The sequence below is a fragment of the Peromyscus maniculatus genome, chromosome 17 (assembly GCF_049852395.1).
Source record: "Peromyscus maniculatus bairdii isolate BWxNUB_F1_BW_parent chromosome 17, HU_Pman_BW_mat_3.1, whole genome shotgun sequence".
Lineage (NCBI taxonomy): Eukaryota > Metazoa > Chordata > Mammalia > Rodentia > Cricetidae > Peromyscus > Peromyscus maniculatus.
The window spans coordinates 35658538-35676593 of record NC_134868.1 but is presented as its reverse complement, the minus strand read 5'-3'; the positions used below and the strand labels follow the sequence as shown (position 1 = coordinate 35676593).

General features: G+C 43.8%; 1 protein-coding gene across 2 annotated transcripts; it reads right to left on the bottom strand.

Moving 5' to 3' along the window:
- Positions 1-10962: 10962 nt before the first annotated feature.
- On the bottom strand, positions 10963-15762 carry LOC143269039 (uncharacterized). 2 transcript variants are annotated; one of them, XR_013045343.1, is made up of 2 exons: positions 15246-15762; positions 10963-11449 (listed from the first exon to the last, which is right to left on the bottom strand). XR_013045343.1 is itself a non-coding variant. In XM_076553514.1 (2 exons), the coding sequence occupies exons 1-2, from the start codon at positions 13830-13832 to the stop codon at positions 11220-11222; spliced, it is 537 nt and encodes a 178-aa protein (XP_076409629.1). In that variant the 5' UTR covers positions 13833-13839; the 3' UTR covers positions 10963-11219. The 2 variants fall into 2 exon arrangements, 1 of the variants encoding a protein (XP_076409629.1); XM_076553514.1 differs by lacking the exon at positions 15246-15762 and adding an exon at positions 13526-13839.
- Positions 15763-18056: the final 2294 nt, after the last annotated feature.

Here is an 18056-nt window from a genome sequence, read left to right as displayed (position 1 = left end):
ATTATTTAGGGGGCTTGGTTACAAGTTGTTGTCAAGGGTTAGGAAAAAGGCTAAGCAAAGGAGATTAGATTTAAGGTTCTTGTTTAAAAAAAAGAAAAGAAAAGAAAGAAAGAAAAGACAATTACTAGTTTTAAATACTTTACATTGGATTGGATTGTTTTATATTGTATACAAATTTGAAATTGATATTGTTAGAAAATGCTATATTTATATTTCTAATTGTATTTATATCATTCATTTAACAATGCAATGCAATTTTCTGATCCTTGAATGTTATTATTACCAACTATTAGGATATAAAGAAATGAAAGTTAGTAGTTAGGCATTACAATAGAACTTGTAGTCATATTAGACATGTTTTAAAAATTGAGCAGATATATTTTAGATAGACAGGTCATCTTCAAACCCTTCAGAGATCTACAGAATATGACATTTAAAATGTTTTAATAACTTAGAAATTTTTATTTTTTGAGTCATGTCGGCTCCTGGCAATACCAATCTACTTCAGAGAAAATATGGGCATTGAAGAAACTGCATATGGAGTTAACTTTCATTGTGGCAAAAGTTAGCCACTGGACAACAAAGTATCCTCAAATCAACAGGACAAAATGGACAGAACATGAAACAAAGGACTACTGATTCTTGCCAAAACAAGTGTGGTTATGGCTTTATCAAAAGGCATCTTCTGGGGCCAGGACAATATGGCACCATCCCTGAAGTGGCCTTCGCAATCTGGAAAAGGTACAGTGCCCTTTTCTTCAAAGGCAGCTGAACAGGCAGTGGGCTGATGGCTTCTGATGTGCAATGGAACAGCAGCTGAAACAGTTATTCTTGAAAAGTAATTAAGCTCACGCCTCTCAATGGTAGACTGGCATTTAATAGAGGGATGTGGAGAAGAAGGGGATGCTGAGATGAAGCCATATATACACAGCCAAAAAGAATGGACAGCTGAATTCAAAAACCGTCAACAATTTCCAGAATTTAAAATCCTGAATCATGACAGGACACTAGTGGAATTCAGGTGTTTCTGGTACATGGACTGCTTTCACCCAATGTGAGGTTGAACTGTTGACCTTGTGTACATCCTACTTCACAGATGAGTCTGTCAGATACGCTAAGCCCATAGGCTGAAGATGATGCCCCAACACTGCAGAGAAACCTCAGGTGACTGCCCAGGCAGCTGGCTGTTTCTGTCAACTCACAAATTTTTTGGAAGTTGCTTGCATGCACTTCCTATTTTTATTTTTTGTTAGCAAATATTATTTCCTTCTTGGGTCTCTGAGGGAGTTGAAGATTAGTTAGTTATAGTTGAAGATTAATTAGGATAGAAAGTAAATTAGATAAATTTTGGACTTACCAAAATAGGATAGATAATGGAATTATTTTCTGTGATTTGTCAAATACAAATGGACTAGACATTGTTTAAGTATTTGTTACTTGTATATATTGTATATAGTTATTGTACTTTTGTATATAGATTTTCTTTTGTTAGTTATAACCTTTTGTTTTTTTTTCCTTTTTATTAAAATAGAAAAGGGAAAATATGGTGGTATTTTATTTGTACTGAAATGTGGTTTTTATTGTATGTTAATAAATAAAGTTGCCCAGGAGTCAGAGCTATTAGAACCATAGAAAGAGCGTGGCGGTGGTGGCGCATGCCTTTAATCCCATAGATCTCTGTGTGTTCAGGGATACAGCCAGCATTGGAGACATACGCCTTTAAGACCTGGAGGGCTGTACTTACAGGCAGTGACGAGGCAGTCATGTGTTTTGGTTTACAACCAATGAGAAGGCAGAACAGAAAGACTATTTAAAGACATACACACAGGAAGTAGGTCTCCCGGAGAGCTAGGAGCACCGCAGGAGAAAGGGTAAGATTTTAGCTCTGAGCTCTGACCTCTTGGCTTTCTCTTTTACATTGGTTCTGTGTTTCTTATTTAATAAGGTGGTTGGATACATCTACATATATAATAGACTACCGCTACATATTTAACATCAGTTTTCTCCTGTGAAGTATACTGCTTTAAAGCATCCCAAATCAATGAATTTTAACAGATCAGTAAGATACAAGAATGAAGAAAACAAAAAGAAAAAAAATTAAGCCAAAGCTGATTCTCAAGGTAAACAAAATTCACCTGATTTTTGTTACTGAGATTTATTCCATTTAACTAACTACTCAAGTTCTAAGTCATTATATCTGTTATTAGCTTCAGGGAATGATTTATTTCATGTTACTAGCAACGATGGGATCTTATTCTTCTAATACACTGTCCTCATAGCTACTAAGTTAAAATAGGAGCAATCAGTACGGTGAGAAAATTGTTCTTTGATTTCAAGCGGATGTCTCACTATAATATACTCCCCCATGCAATTGGAATTGTCATGATATTATCTTGAAATTTTCTTTGCAGTTCTGACTGATTCACACAGAAAGAAATTCAAGGCTGTTAAATAGGAAGCAAATGACTAATAGAAGCAAGAAAACAGAGGATTTTGAGAGAGAAAAAAACAGAAAAAATAACCTACCTATCTATCACTTAACAGCCAGAGCACAATACTTCATAAATGTGTTCTAGAGAAACTTTAGTCTCCTTAAAATTCATCTGCAATTTTGCTGCGAGTCGCTAGGAAGCCCTGGAAGCCACAGCTGGTCACCCTGTGTAGTCACCATTTTTTTTATCCACATCCCTAGTGCTTTCAAGTTAGATGATAACCATATTGACAAAAGAAGATAGTTTTACCTTGGGCTTAATACAAACTTTTATTTAATTTTTTTTAACCTGGGATGTTTGTCATATACACAATCTTAAATATACAACATAATGAGCTCCTCCTTCTGGGCTGGGATTGTATCTATCTTCTAGGTTGTGATCATGGATTACTTTTGGAAGCTGATGATTACTTTTTTTTTAATTCACAGTGTTCATCTGTGCTATAAATAGAAATGTTTTATTACATACTTTTCTCAAAAAATCATTTGTGGTAAGTAGATGTCAGTTCTAAACGATCAGTATTTCACGAAGTATTTAACAAATACTTATGTATTCAAAGTGAAATGCAAGGCATTAGTATACGTTAGTAAATCAAAGACAAAAGCCACCCCAGCTCCTATGGTACTGATATTCTTATAACATTTACAGACATAAAATGAAAATTAAATTATACAATATATTAAATACATATGGTGAAAACTAAATGAGGAAAAGATATGGGGAATATTTGGAAGGTGGGCCAAGCATTTGAAATCACGTAAATTACCAAAGATTTGGTGAGAGTATAGTAAACTCCTGAGTTAGTGCGTCAAGCTACTTGAGGTCTAGGGGAAGAGCATTTTGAATAGACACAAATAAAAATGCACAAGTTGGTTCAGATACGATGGTATCAAGGAAATGCTTGCAATGGTGAGATGGGATGGTAGAAGTTGTGGACAGCAGGTGAGAGGAAAAGATCAACACAAACTACATGCACTGGAATCTCAGAACTGTAGGAGAAGAAGGTCGGATTTTCATCCTGAGTGAGACTTCGGACAATTAGAGGGCTTTGAATATAGTGAGGATATGGTTTAAATGAGATGTGACTAAGTGCAGTCTGCATACTCTTTGAATACAGATCATGAAGGAAAAGCTGCAAAAAAAAGGCCATTTATGAAGCTACTAACAAGCTGGTTAGAGGATAAAGATGGTTTGGGACATGAATGCAACAGCCAGGTGCTGATAAGAAAATGATCTTACACTGTGTTATGAGTATTACCACAGTGCACATTTCATTGGAACTTCTTCAGGACACTAATTTTCCATTGACAGTTTTACTTTTGAGTAGCAACACTTCTTCTCTTCCGTAACTTGGTATGTGTTGTGGTAAAATCTTGTGATTTTTATATGTTATCTATACATCAATGTTACTCTGGCTGATTATTTTGCATTTATGCTCCTGCATCTTTAACTTTTCAATGTACAATGGGATTCATAGCTCTACTTTTTCTACCATATCTCTTATTCTTAATATTTCACATTTCCCTTTTCTTTTAGTTTGACTTGGTATGTGTATAACTTAGTATATATTTTCCAGATTTTTCTTAAATTTGCCTGTACAGTTCTATGTGAATACCATGATCTAGCCTTATGTTGCTCCTATACATTTTCTTAGTCTTTATCATTAAATGTAGTAAATACACATAAAATAATAAATCTTAATTGTCCAGTATATATAGTTAGAAGTATTATTCTTATGATCATGTAACAAGTATTTCTTAAGTAAAGGGATAAATGAATGAGTGGAATATACAAGTTCTTGTTTACATTTCTAGTTTCCTAGGGGTAGATGAAGCACAAATAAAAATCCAAGTAATAGCCTACTTAAAATACCCAACCTCCAAGTATTTTACACAGGTCTTTCCAAGAGAGGGCATTCATGGTTACTCTATCCATGAAGCTTTTTATGGGTTATGACTGTGTACAACTTGAGCCCATAAGTCAACATGAACATGCTCCTGCATGAATTATAGCCCCTCAGTAGCAGTAACCAAGGGGAGTATGGGAGAATTAACGAATGTTGAAAACCCCCAAACTCACTCTTATCTAAGAGAAAAATCATCTATGCAAATTGCTTGACTAGTTTCCTTTCTCTGGGGACTGGAGCTTCCTGGACTATGCTGAAGCCCACTTCCTCCACTGTTACTTAATTCCTTTGCATGCATCACTCTACACTCTACAGAATCTAATTCTATTAGCCTATTTTTTTTCAGTTTTATCAATTGGCTTTTGAGTTCAGCAGAATAATATTCTCTTCACAGCCATGCAGGTTTCTCTGTTCTTTAGTTGTCTTTACTTAACTTTCTGGTGAACCTGAAAGTACTTGCAGTTTAATATTGGACCCACTTGTACGTCTCCTCGCTGAACTCGATACATAGAATTTTCTCGATATATTTCCTGTAAGCCTCAAGGTCAATATTGTTCAGAACAAATGCTTGGAGAATAGCAGAGCGGTTTGATTCAGCCTTCAACTCTGCCTTGAGTACAGAACATCATTGTGTATTTGTGACAACTTGTGCTAAGTTGTTTTCAGTACCGTGGAAGAATGTAAATGTAGTGAAACTGGCAATTTAAACAGCTGACATTGTTAGAATACATGTCCCTTCCATTTTTCTAATGCTTAAGACCTCACCAGATTGCACAAAATGGAAAATAACCATAAGAGCCCTAATGTGACTGATAGAAAACAGCATTTATTTACCACAGAGAAACCTTTTTTAGAATCTCTGTGAAAGTTAAACATTTTCCAAAAACTCCACAAGGAACGTAGCATAAAAATTGACTCCTTGTGACACCCGTTAAAGGGAGAAAAAAGAGAATATTTTACACCTTGGCAGTGAGAGGAAAAACTGGAAGTGTGACTAAAAAGCAATAAGAAAGGCTCTTCTGCTGATGCCAACAAAGATTTCACACTGCCGTGTTTGCTGCCAGTTCTATTTTAAATTATTGGCCTTCTGCTGTAAGAAAAGTAGATGGTACATGTGGTGTCATGAATACTGTAGTCTTACATGTTGCTGGGAGTAGACATGAGCATGATTTGTTGTCCTCAAAATGATATACAACCATTGTTGTTAAGGGGATATGAGATATGGTGGGGAAGACAAGGAGAAAATAAGAAGCAGAATTGCCACTTAGTATATTTTGATCTATTATGACACAGTTTATAAAGACAGAATCTTGACTTCCTCTTTTGAAATTGAGCTATAAAGGAACAGTCATTTTCTAGTCTTCCTGAATCATTCTATGAAAATGTACAACTTCAGGGATTATAGAGTGTCAGCAAGCAAATTGATGAAATACTATCTTCCTATAATATTTCAAGTACTGTGATAAATAGTTTTTGTGCCATCCCCTCCACCTAAATTTTACGTAATGCATGGAAAACAAAATAAAATATCTGGAAGAAAAGAGTCAAACTTTAAATTCAATAATGTCCTTGTGGAAATAGGTAGAACTAAGTAATAGTAGCAGTGAGAATATTTGATTTTTAATCCTACAACTTCTGTATTCATATTTTATTTCCTTCTTCCCTCCAAACTCTTCCATGTATTTCTTCTTGCTCTCTTTCAAGTTCATGGATTTTTTTCATTAATTGTTGTTATATACATATATGCAATGTATATACAAGTATATTCCTAAGAACAGAATATACAATCTGCACAGTCCCTATAATTTTACTTGTATGTATATTTTTCGGGGCTGACCATTTGGTACTGGATAACCAAGTGGTGTGCTCATCCATAGGGAAGACTATTTCTCCAGCTCTCTGCATTTCTTAGTTGCCTGTAATTCTTTGTTTATGACTGAGGTTCTCCTTTGTCCAACTAAGCATGTCTACTGTTGTCTTTGTTTAGCCCAAGTTTAGATGCGTTTGTGAGACTTTTTGCGAGTTGCGTCTACGGCATTTCTAGAAGACATACTCTTGCAGCAAACTTCCCCTTCCTCTGAGTCATACATGTTTTCCACCTCTCTCTCTTCCACAGTGATCCTTGAATAGTAGGCACCAGAATCACATTGTAGATGTATCAGTCAAGACTAAGCTCTACAACTCTGCATTTTGATTGGCTGTGGTTTTCTGTAATGGTTTGCATCTGCCACAAATAGTTTTCTTAATAAGGGATGAGGATTACACTGAACTGTGGATGTAAGGACAAATATTTAGAATGTTGTTAGAGATTATGCAGGTTTCATAAAGTGCTGGTTGTAGTTTCTCTTCTGAGATCCACGGCTCCGTTAGCCCTGAATAGTTGGCTGGGTTTCCAGTACTGTTTCACTCTTGTTAAGAAGGTCCTGAGTCCAATTAGAGAGCTGTTGGTTACAAAGGATATGCCACTACTGTACACTTAAGGTTATAGTACCACACTGGTGTCATTGCATTTCACAGGCTGCATAACTGAAGAGGACTGTTTGGTTGCTCTTCTCCTTTGGAAGCTTGTATGGTGCTTTCTGAAACATGTAACATGAAAGCTTGTCCTCAGACAGAGGACTTTTAGGTCAGTTCGAGCTCAGGGGCCTCTGGTCCCTGTTTCTGAAGTGCGTGCTGTTATTTACCAATAGGGACTTACCTTCCATTCACAAGGCAACCAAAGAAAATAGGAACAGTAGGCAATGTTTTAGGAGTCTCTTGGACAACTCTGACCCACAACTCAATGAAGGGTTTCTCATTCCCAGTGTTGAAGGTTTTGTTAAATAGTCTTTGGCTCTTGGAGAGAGCATTGTCATGTCAGGTGAGAAATTTTCCTTTAAACTATACATGTATATTTATAGAAACTTGTGTGAACTACAGTATTTTAGATAGCTAGTTAATAGTATGATTCCTTATCATTGTTGCAGATATCTTACAGTTTCTTTTCTCTTTCTTTCTGTATTTGTCTCCTCCCCTTCACTAATTAGATCCCTTTTTTTCCTATTTCCTCCATTCAGAGCACATGTACTTTGCTGTTCCCTTATCTGTAGCTCACCATTCCTGCACTGGTAATGATACCCTTTTAATTTCCTGGTTGCTGCAGATACCCAAGGATGTGTATTTATATCTGAAGATTTAGAACTAGGGGCCTCAGAAGAGAGAAAACACGTGATGTTTGTCTTTCTAGATCTGGGTTACCTCACTCAATATGATCTTTTCGAGTTTCTTCTGCGAAGATTTCATCTTTCTTTGCAACTGTATAGAATAATATTGTATACATAGTGTGTATGCATACTACCATGCTTTGTTTCATTTTGATTGAAATTTCATTGAATTTACATGATTGCTTTGGGGAAAAGTAATTTGTAGGCTTGGAAGTAATAAAGATTTTATTAAAGCACAGTATTTGGTAGAAGGTAAATACAGGAAAAATTCCCCAAATGAGCATTTTATTTTAATGCTACAGTGTTAAAATATGATGACAATTGAAGAAAGCTCAAGTTTCATGATTACAGCAGTGTTTATTTCTGGTTGTGCATTGGGTTTTTACATTATGGCAGCCCAAATCATTTTGATGTCTCCTTTTTGTTCAGTGAAGCAATAATTATTGTTTATTCCATTGTTCTCTCTATTTGATTGAAAGTTATTGGTATGATTTCTCTAGGAGTAAATTATCAAATGCCTCGAGCTTATAAGATTTCTCTGGAAGATTCATGTAGTTATATATTTCACCTGGAGTCATCCATCTATCTTGTCTAACTTAAAACACTTACTGGTTGTTATACTGATTAATTTAGTTTTAACAGATATTTAATTTCAAACCATTGATTTTGTCCTATCCATGAGTCCCAGACTTAATAAACACATCCAAATACACTCACATACAAAGTTTTATTCCATTACATGAATACATTTCTCTGAATGGAGAAAGGACTTCTTTAGCAGAGCACAGATTAAAAAAATATTATCAATGACTATGACTACATTAAAAATAGAATTCTTTTACCCAAAAATAATTATTAATGATTTTGAAGGGTGTATACATTATGTGCAACTGAGAAGAATTAATTTCAAGAATATTTTATGAAATACTATGTAACTAAGCTACATAAATTAATTCAAATTGAGAAAAATGAATCACAGTGAAAGACCCCCGAAGGCAGTCTTCCCTCTGGAGAGACCCTCGCCCAGAGATCACACGAGACCACAAGTCAGATGCAAACAGCAAGAGGCTTTATTCAGGAACACGGGTACCCGGGGCAACACAGTCCCTCAAGAAGCTCAAGAGACTGGCGCGCCCCTGGGCTGGAGCGGAGGGTTTTTATAGGGTCGGGCAGCAGGAGCACGAGGAGGGCGGGTTCAAACTCAGGGCAGCTCATGGTTTACAGGGCTCTGATTGGACGATTCAAATGAGGCCGGGTTCAAACTCAGGGCAGCTCGTGGTTTTTCCCCGAGCTTGACACGCCTGCTGTCTGGCTCCAAGCTGTTTTTCTGACCTTTAGTACCCTTTTCTGGGGCCAGGAGGCCGGCCGTAGACACCCCGCGCTTTTCAGACCTTACTTGAAATGGCGTTAGGCTAAGCTAGTATGCTGGGATCTTTCATTCCCCCATTTTCTTATCTCAGGGAATGGAATCCTCCATTCATGGGGAAGAATAGGGATGTGGCTCCATTCCCACTTGGTTGAGTCGTTGGTATTGTTGGGTCAATACCAAGGTCTGAACTATAGAAACACGTTCCCTGATAAATTGGACAAGTCTGTTTAGGATGCAGGGCCCGAGAGTCAGAAGGAGGAATAAAATCAGAAGGGGCCCTATAAGGGTGGAGATGAGGGTGGTGAGCCAGGGGGACCTTCCGAACCATCCTTCAAACCACCCCTGCTGTTCTTTAAAGAGTTTTTGTCTCTGTTCTAGTCTCTTTCTTAACTTAGCCATGCTATCTCTCACCACCCCAGTATGATCCGCATAGAAGCAACATTCTTCTCTAAGGGCAGCACATAACCCCCCTTCCTGCAGGAAGAGGAGGTCTAATCCCCTCCGGTTCTGCAGAACTACCTCCGACAGGGAGGTGAGTGACTTTTCCAAGGCACTCACGGATTCCTCCAGTGCCTGGATATCGGTATGCATGGCAACCTGGAGTTGTCGGAACTGGTTGGTTTCCATGAGGGCAGTGGTACCTGTGCCTATTCCGGTGGCGATCCCTCCCATTGTTAATCCACCTAGTATCAGGGCCAGGGTTAGTGAGACTGGCTCTCTTTTTATACGGGGGACCCCTGTTTCATATCGGGCATAGATATCTTCAGGTGTATGATAGACTATCCTGGGGTACAGTTCTATGAGCACGCAATAATCGGCCGTATTAGCTAGTATTGAGGGGGAGAGGCATGGTGTAAGTCCAGTGCTACAGGCCCAGTAAGTTCCGTTGGGAGCCACGAGATAATGGGGTCCTGGTACAAGTACCTGGGTGCGATTACACAGGTGTTGGTAGGTGTAGGGTACTGTCCCCAGACATAGTCCTTGTCCTGACACCTCGGAGATTGTGAGCTTATGCTGAGGTGTTGAGGCACATCCTGATGGGGGTGAAGAGGAATTGGTGAAGCTGCCGACTACGGCCACCCCCTCATAATAGGGAGGTGTGGAAACTAGGCATAACCAGCACTCCTGAGTCCGATTTGGGCTAGTAACATTGAGGGCTGAGTAAGCGCCCTCTATAAGATTCAATAGCCTGTCTCCCGTACCGGGTCTGGGTGGTTGGAGGGTGACTGGGGTTACTGCGGCATTCGGAGCCGTGCTTGGGCGAATGGCCGAATTGGGTCGGGTGGTAGCCCTCGGGGGTGCTGGAGCAGGTAAAGAGGGGCGCCTTTGGTCAGAGAGAACCTGGTTGGGGCCTATAGAGGCGGAGGGCTCCTCAATTTTAAGTTTAATCATAAAGGTAAATCCCTGGTCCTGTCCTGTCATGAAAAATCTAAGTCCCCATGTTTTTCCTTTAATCCAATCTTGTGCCGTCCCCCTTCCTTTCTGAGTAAAGGATATGTTTAGGGGGTTGCAGGTGAAGTTTATACAGGGGCCCTCCCCCTCCCAGTATGTACTAAGCTCGCCTGGGAAACCCCAACAATGTGCTCGGGTGAGTGGGCGCCATGTGCGGCTTTCCCCTTGGGTAGTCCTTTTTACCCTAATGAGGTCCCAAGTGGACGAAGGCTTCCAATAGGTATTGCCAGTTGTTTCACATCCCCATGCTTTACAGAAGTAACTTTCATAACCCCCACATTGGCTAATCAGCTTTCTGTCCCTACCATCCCGGGGGCAGACGTAGAAGGATAGTTGTGACAGGGCTGCCCTAGCTTCAGGGTGGCCACATCCGTATCTCCCGTCACTACATTTGCAAGTTCCCTTACCATCCTGACAGACGTCTGGTGCTCTGGGGTTCATGGGGTCAGTGGTAGAGATGTCCCAGTCCTCTGACCCTGCTGCTAATTGGCAGAGATCTGGATGTAAGTTAGGCCACCATGTAAAGGGGGTGTGAAAGGGGGTGTGAAAGGCGGTCGTTTGCCAGACCGTCTCCCCATTTTGTGAAATGACCTGCCAAGTGAGCCTCTTAGCTAGGTGCGGGCTCTCTGCCGCCCTAGTCCCCTGGGGATAGGTAGAGATTAAGAGGAGGGGGAGGAAGAGGAGCCGCGGGTCAACCTTATTTTTAAGGGGTTTCGTGTATGGCGCACTGTCCATGTTGACTTTCTGGATCCTGCTGGGTCGGGTTCCCTGGCAGCCTTCACATGAGAGGCGTGGATTCATGCAGCAATCCCGTCGACCTTGAGTGCAGTGGGGGTGGTCAGCAAGACAGTGTAGGGCCCCTTCCACCGTGATTCCAGGCTCTTGGTCTGGTGTCGTCGGACCCAAACGGAGTCCCCGATCTGGAAGGGGTGGGGCACCACCGGCTTGTCTAGCTGCTCCTGATAAGCCTTGGCCAGGGGCTTCCAGACCTCCCTCTGCACCAACTGGAGGGCTTGAAGATGTGCTTCTAAAGTAGGGGTGGTGGCAAGAGAGGAAATATCAGGATGGAGAAAGTCTACAACAGGAGGTGGGGCCCCATATATGATCTCAAAAGGGGTTAGGCCGTGTGGGCCGGGGGTATTTCGGGCTCGATAGAGAGCTAAGGGAAGTAGGAGCACCCAATCTCTAGTGCCAGTTGCAAGCGTTAATTTGGTTAGAGTCTCCTTAATTGTTCTATTAGCTCGTTCTACCTGTCCTAAGCTCTGGGGGCGGTATGCACAATGGAGTTTCCAATCAACCCCCAATAGTTTGGCCACCTTCTGACTTACCTGGGAGACGAAGGCAGGCCCGTTATCCGACCCCAATATTTTGAGGCATCCCATACCTGGGGAAGATTTCTTTCAACAGTTTCTTTGTTACCACGTTAGCCGTCTCATTCTTGGTTGGAAATGCCTCGATCCATCCAGAAAAGGTGTCCACGAAGACCAGGAGATAGAGTACTTCTGTAAAGTCTATTTCCCAATGAACACCAGGACGATGGCCTCTTTGGCGGGCCCCCTTGTTTAGATGAACCTTTCCTGCATTGACTTGAGCACAGGCTGGGCAGGTGGAAGTTACCTGCTGGAGTACCTGATCCTGGTTCAGCAGCACTGCTCAGGTGTTTTCTCTGTCTAATAAGGTCTTTATCTTGTTTTTGCTCAAATGGGTCAATGCCTGTCTTCTTTGTTCCCAGTCCACCCCCATTTTCTTTGCTAGCTCATGGTCTTCTGGGCTATAGGGCACGGGGTCTCTCTCAGGCTGTGGTCCCGAAATCCGGCGTTAGAAAGCCATCTGTCCGGTGGTTGTCGGACCAAGGCCTCCACTGCATGGGAGGCCAGCACAGTCAATGGTTGTCCCAGAGTCAGTTTTCCGGCATCTTTGAGTAATACGGCAATGGCTGCCACCATGCGGAAGCATGGAGGCCATCCTGTAGCCTGAGTTCTCATCCACAAACAGCTCAAAGGGCTTGGTTAGATCTGGCAGACCCAGAGCCGGGGCCTCGAGTAAGGCCTTTTTGATCTGTTGAAACGCTTTCCGATGTTTCTCTTCCCATTGGAACATGGTCCCTGGTTTAGTGAGGGGGTATAATGGGGCTGCCAGTTCGGCAAAGCCAGGAATCCAAAGGCGGCAGTACCCAGCCGTATCCAGGAGTTCTCGAACTTGGTGGGGGTTTCGAGGAGGGGGGATGGAGATTATCGTCTCCTGTCCCCGGTTTCTTAACAGGCAAGAGAGGGGTGTTCCAAGGTAACTGGCAGGGCTTTAACACCCCTTGGTCCAGGAGCCTCCGAATATGGGGCTTGATCCCCTCATGAGCTTCCCGTGACATTGAGTATTGTCTGATTGAAACGGGAGTCGCGGAGGCCTTTAGTGAGATCATCAGCGGTGGCTGATCGCGTGCCAACCCCAAGCCCCCAGTCTCTGCCCAGGCCTGAGGAAACTCCCTCAGCCAGTTCTGTAGCTCCTCAGGTGACTTCTCCGTGGGTTCTGCCTCAAACAAACGGTATTCTTCCTCTAAACTGAGGGCAAGGATTTGTAGGGGGTCTCCTTTAGGACCTGTGACTCTTGGTCCCTTCTTCTTGCAGTAAGCATATTGATATTTATCAAGGGGTGGCCTCCTTCGCTCTCCCAACCTATCTCCCTCTCTCTGCTGTCCCTGAGACACAACGGTGGCCAAAACCTTTTTCATCTCCCTATGTTGTTTTCTTGTCCCTTTCCTCACGTTTCTGCCATCTCCTTTCCTCACGCACCTCAAGAGTTTCTCTCTTACTGAACACTTTCTCTGCTTCCTTCAATAAATCTGGCAAACCTAGCGCTTGCAAACTTTCCAACCGCTGCAATTTGGTTCGGATATCTGGTACATCCTATAAGCCTCCTTCAGCTTCTCTAAAAATGCAGCGGGTGATTCTTCCTTTCCTTTCCTTTCCTTTCCTTTCCTTTCCTTTCCTTTCCTTTCCTTTCCTTTCCTTTTTCTTTTTCCTTTCCTGAGCCAAATTGGTAGGCCTTCTGGCGGCCGCTCGGAGACCCGCTAAGAGCAACTGGCGATAGAGACGTAGATGCTCCCTACCTTCAGGTGTATTGAAGTTCCAGTCTGGGCGGGTCAAGGGAAAGGCGGCATCGATGATATTTGGGAGTTGGGTTGGCCTCCCGTCATCGCCCGGAACCTGCTTCCAGGCCTCCAGGAAAACTCTCTGTTTTTCTTCTTCCTCCGAGTCCCCAGGGAGCGGGGTCTTCATGGGGGGGGCGGCCGCTGGGGTGGTCGCGGCCGGCGCCATGACAGGAGGCGCCGCGAGCGCAGCCGCCGGGGTTGCGGCCGGCGCCGTGACAGGAGGCGCCGTGAACGCAGCCGCTGGAAGGGCCGCGGCCGGCGCCATGACAGGAGGCGCCGCGAGCGCAGCCGCTGGGAGGGCCACGGCTGGCGCCATGACAGGAGGCACCGCGAGCGCAGCCGCTGAGGTTGCGGCCGGCGCCGTGACAGGAGGCGCCGCGAGCGCAGCCGCTGAGGTGATCGCGGCCGGCGCTATGACAGGAGGCGCCGCGAGCGCAGCCGCTGAGGTGGTCGCGGCCGGCGCCGTGACAGGAGGCGCCGCGAGCGCAGCCGCTGAGGTGATCGCGGCCGGCGCTATGACAGGAGGCGCCGCGAGCGCAGCCGCTGAGGTGGTCGCGGCTGGCGCCATGACAGGAGGCGCCGCGAGCGCAGCCGCCGGGATCGCGGCTGGCGCCATGACAGGAGGCGCCGCGAGCGCAGCCGCTGAGGTGGTCGCGGCCGGCGCCATGACAGGAGGCGCCGCGAGCGCAGCCGCTGAGGTGGTCGCGGCCAGCGCCATGACAGGAGGCGCCGCGAGCGCAGCCGCTGAGGTGGTCGCGGCCGGCGCCATGACAGGAGGCGCCGCGAGCGCAGCCGCCGGGGTCGCGGCCGGCGCCATGACAGGAGGCGCCGCGCCTGGATGGAGAAGGATTAGACAAAGGACGCAAAACAAAACGACACCACAAACAAGAAACAGTTTCGCTGCGCGGCTCCGGTGTAAAACCGAAAGCAAAAACTCAGATGGGGACACAGAGTGTTTGAATTCTCCGTCCCCTGCCAGCACCACGTATCCTTCTGATACGGGGGTGGCCCCGAAAAACCGTGCCCCAGAGGGGACTTCCCGTGCCCCCGAAGGGGACTTCCCGTGCCCCAGAAGGGGACTTCCCGTGCCCCCGAAGGGGACTTCCCGTGCCCCCGAAGGGGACTTCCCGTGCCCCAGAAGGGGACTTCCCGTGCCCCAGAAGGGGACTTCAGAGACCCGTGGAACGTCTTCCAGGGTCGCAGTGGCGAAGTCCGAGCTCGTCAGCTCCTTCAGCCCCACTGACTCCAGACCGATTCAGGCGCGCAAACATATAACATTCAACATTCAGACAAACCGACAACACTTTCCGTGCCCCCGAAGGGGACTTCCCGTGCCCCAGAAGGGGACTTCAGAGACCCGTGGAACGTCTCCCAGGGTCGCAGTGGCGAAGTCCGAGCTCGTCAGCTCCTTCAGCCCCACTGACTCCAGACCGATTCAGGCGCGCAAACATATAACATTTAACATTCAGACAAACCGACAACAGTTCCCGTGCCCCCGAAGGGGACTTCCCGTGCCCCAGAAGGGGACTTCAGAGACCCGTGGAACGTCTTCCAGGGTCGCAGTGGCGAAGTCCGAGCTCGTCAGCTCCTTCAGCCCCACTGACTCCAGACCGATTCAGGCGCGCAAACAGACAACACTCTGACAGGACAGAAACGACATACACCAAGGCCGGCTTACCTCCTGACAGTGGGTCGGTGGTCCCGAGGCGGGGGGTCTCTAATCCCGGACGAGCCCCCAAATGAAAGACCCCCGAAGGCAGTCTTCCCTCTGGAGAGACCCTCGCCCAGAGATCACACGAGACCACAAGTCAGATGCAAACAGCAAGAGGCTTTATTCAGGAACACGGGTACCCGGGGCAACACAGTCCCTCAAGAAGCTCAAGAGACTGGCGCGCCCCTGGGCTGGAGCGGAGGGTTTTTATAGGGTCGGGCAGCAGGAGCACGAGGAGGGCGGGTTCAAACTCAGGGCAGCTCATGGTTTACAGGGCTCTGATTGGACGATTCAAATGAGGCCGGGTTCAAACTCAGGGCAGCTCGTGGTTTTTCCCCGAGCTTGACACGCCTGCTGTCTGGCTCCAAGCTGTTTTTCTGACCTTTAGTACCCTTTTCTGGGGCCAGGAGGCCGGCCGTAGACACCCCGCGCTTTTCAGACCTTACTTGAAATGGCGTTAGGCTAAGCTAGTATGCTGGGATCTTTCAACAGATTTACAAAAGAAAAGCACAGATGGCCTGTTTGTTGTTCAGCCTCACTAGTGTTAAGTTTTAAATAAAACCTATCATTAGATGCATATGACTTATATTCATAGTATTCATGGCAAATACTTACACACTAGCCACTAATAAGATATTAATTACTTCTAAAAATTATGCAACAGGAAATCTCATCCATTCCTTTATTCTTTTAGTTAAGATATTAGTTGAGGTATTAATTTCTCAACAATCCCTATGTCCCCTCTTAAAAGGATTTTATTGTTTCTTGTCAGATATTAACTACAATGGACACAAGCCAAAGTGATGTGGATACATTTTAATCAGCAGTATATTTTTAATAGAGATGATAACTGGTATGTAAAGTTAACTTCAATTTGTAGACAGGTGACTGGATGTCTAAAAGAAGAAAGATTAAATGAGTAAGGTTAGTAATGGGGCATCACTAGTAAGGGAAAGGTAAAAAACCAGAGGTGGCCCATGCAACTGAAGCAATTCCAACTATGTCTGCTATTTGGTAATAATGGACATTAGGGTGAATCCTCACACAGATTGGTTAACAGAGACATTATTTTTCCTGATGATTTCATTCCCAATGGATGTTTTTCCAACCTCAAAAAAATGCACATTTAGTAGCAGGAGATTCAGTACACATTAATGGAATACTAGATGACTCAAAAGTATAAGCCCTTCAGCAGATGATTGTTTCTATCTTTGCTGTGGAAGAGGCAAGGAGATAAAAACATTTGTAGTGAGACTCTATATTTTGTTATTTATATAAAAACGTAAAACTTTTAGTTTAATATGAAAGAAAAATGTCATTTCTCTTGTATGAAGTAATTCTTTTGGTGTATTTGATTCCTTCTGCAAAAACTTGAGGAAAACCAGGTGTAGATGTAACCTTCTTGTGAAATAAGAAACACAGAGCCAATACAGAGCTGAAGGACCAAGAGGTCAGAGCCAAGAGCTAAGAACCTTTCCCTTCACTGCTGCTGCTGTCCTCTTCAGCCAAGAGGCTACTTCCTGTCTGTTTGTCTTTTTTATAGACTTTCTGTTCTGCCTTCTCATTGGTTGTAAACCCAACCACATGACCTTCTCATCACTGCCCATCTATACAGACCTCCAGGTTTCTATGGTTGGTATTGAGATGAAATGTGTGTGTCTCAATGCTGGCTGAATCCTTAAACACACAGAGATCTGCCTAGCTCTGCCTCCTAAGTGGTGGGATTAAAAGCATGCGCCACTACCACCTGACTTCTGCTATGGCTTGCTATTAGCCCTGACCCCCAGGCAACTTTATTTATTAACATACAAATAAATATTTCAGTACAAATAAAATATCACCATAATCAGGTGTCTTTGTTATGGCAACTACTGCTGTGAGAAAATACCATGATCAAAAAGCAACTTGGAGAGAAAAGGATTTATTTGGCTTATACTTCCACCATTACAGTTTATCACTGAAGGGAATCAGGACAGGAACTCACAGAAGATAGGAACCTGGAGGCAAGAGCTGATGCAGAGGTCATAGAAGGTGTTGCTTACTGGATTGCTTGTCATGGCTTGCTCAGCCTGCTTTCTTGTAGAACCCATTAGCCCAGGGATGGCACCACCCACAATGGGCTGAGCTCTTCCCCATCCACCACTTAAGAAAATTTATTATGTTGAAGTATGCTTCCTCTGGTTCTGCTGTCTCTAGGACTTCTATCCTGAAGGCATATTGGATTTTGTGAAAATCCTTTCCTGAATCTTTTGAGAAGATCTTGTAATTTTTTTTAGTTGTCCTCCAGAACTTGATGATCAGAATGTATTGCTGAATAATCACATATTTGAGACATAGAACATGATGAAATCAAGCTTCATTTTTACTGGGCCATTTTCATATTGCTAGAAGACATTATTCTTGCTACTGGGAAACAGAAGTAATAATTAATCTTATACATCTGTTGAGTCCTCTGAACAATGATAACCTGCCTGGCAAGATATGCCTACAGGTGCAATAGTGGCATAAATCTCAATGAGTGACCAACCATATTCTGATTGGATTTAAGATCTGATTCATAATATGCAACTCATAACTGGCATTGATATCTGGGCCAAGAACCTGTGTCTAGATAGGCCTTAGGGAAGCACCTTCTATTATTAATCTGCTAATAAGTATTCTTCCTAATGACCTTTCATTATATATATATTAGTGTATTTTTTAAACTCACCCAAGAAACTTCTTTTTCCTGTGGCTGGCCATTAACATAGAAACATACAACTAGTCAAAGTGGAGAGA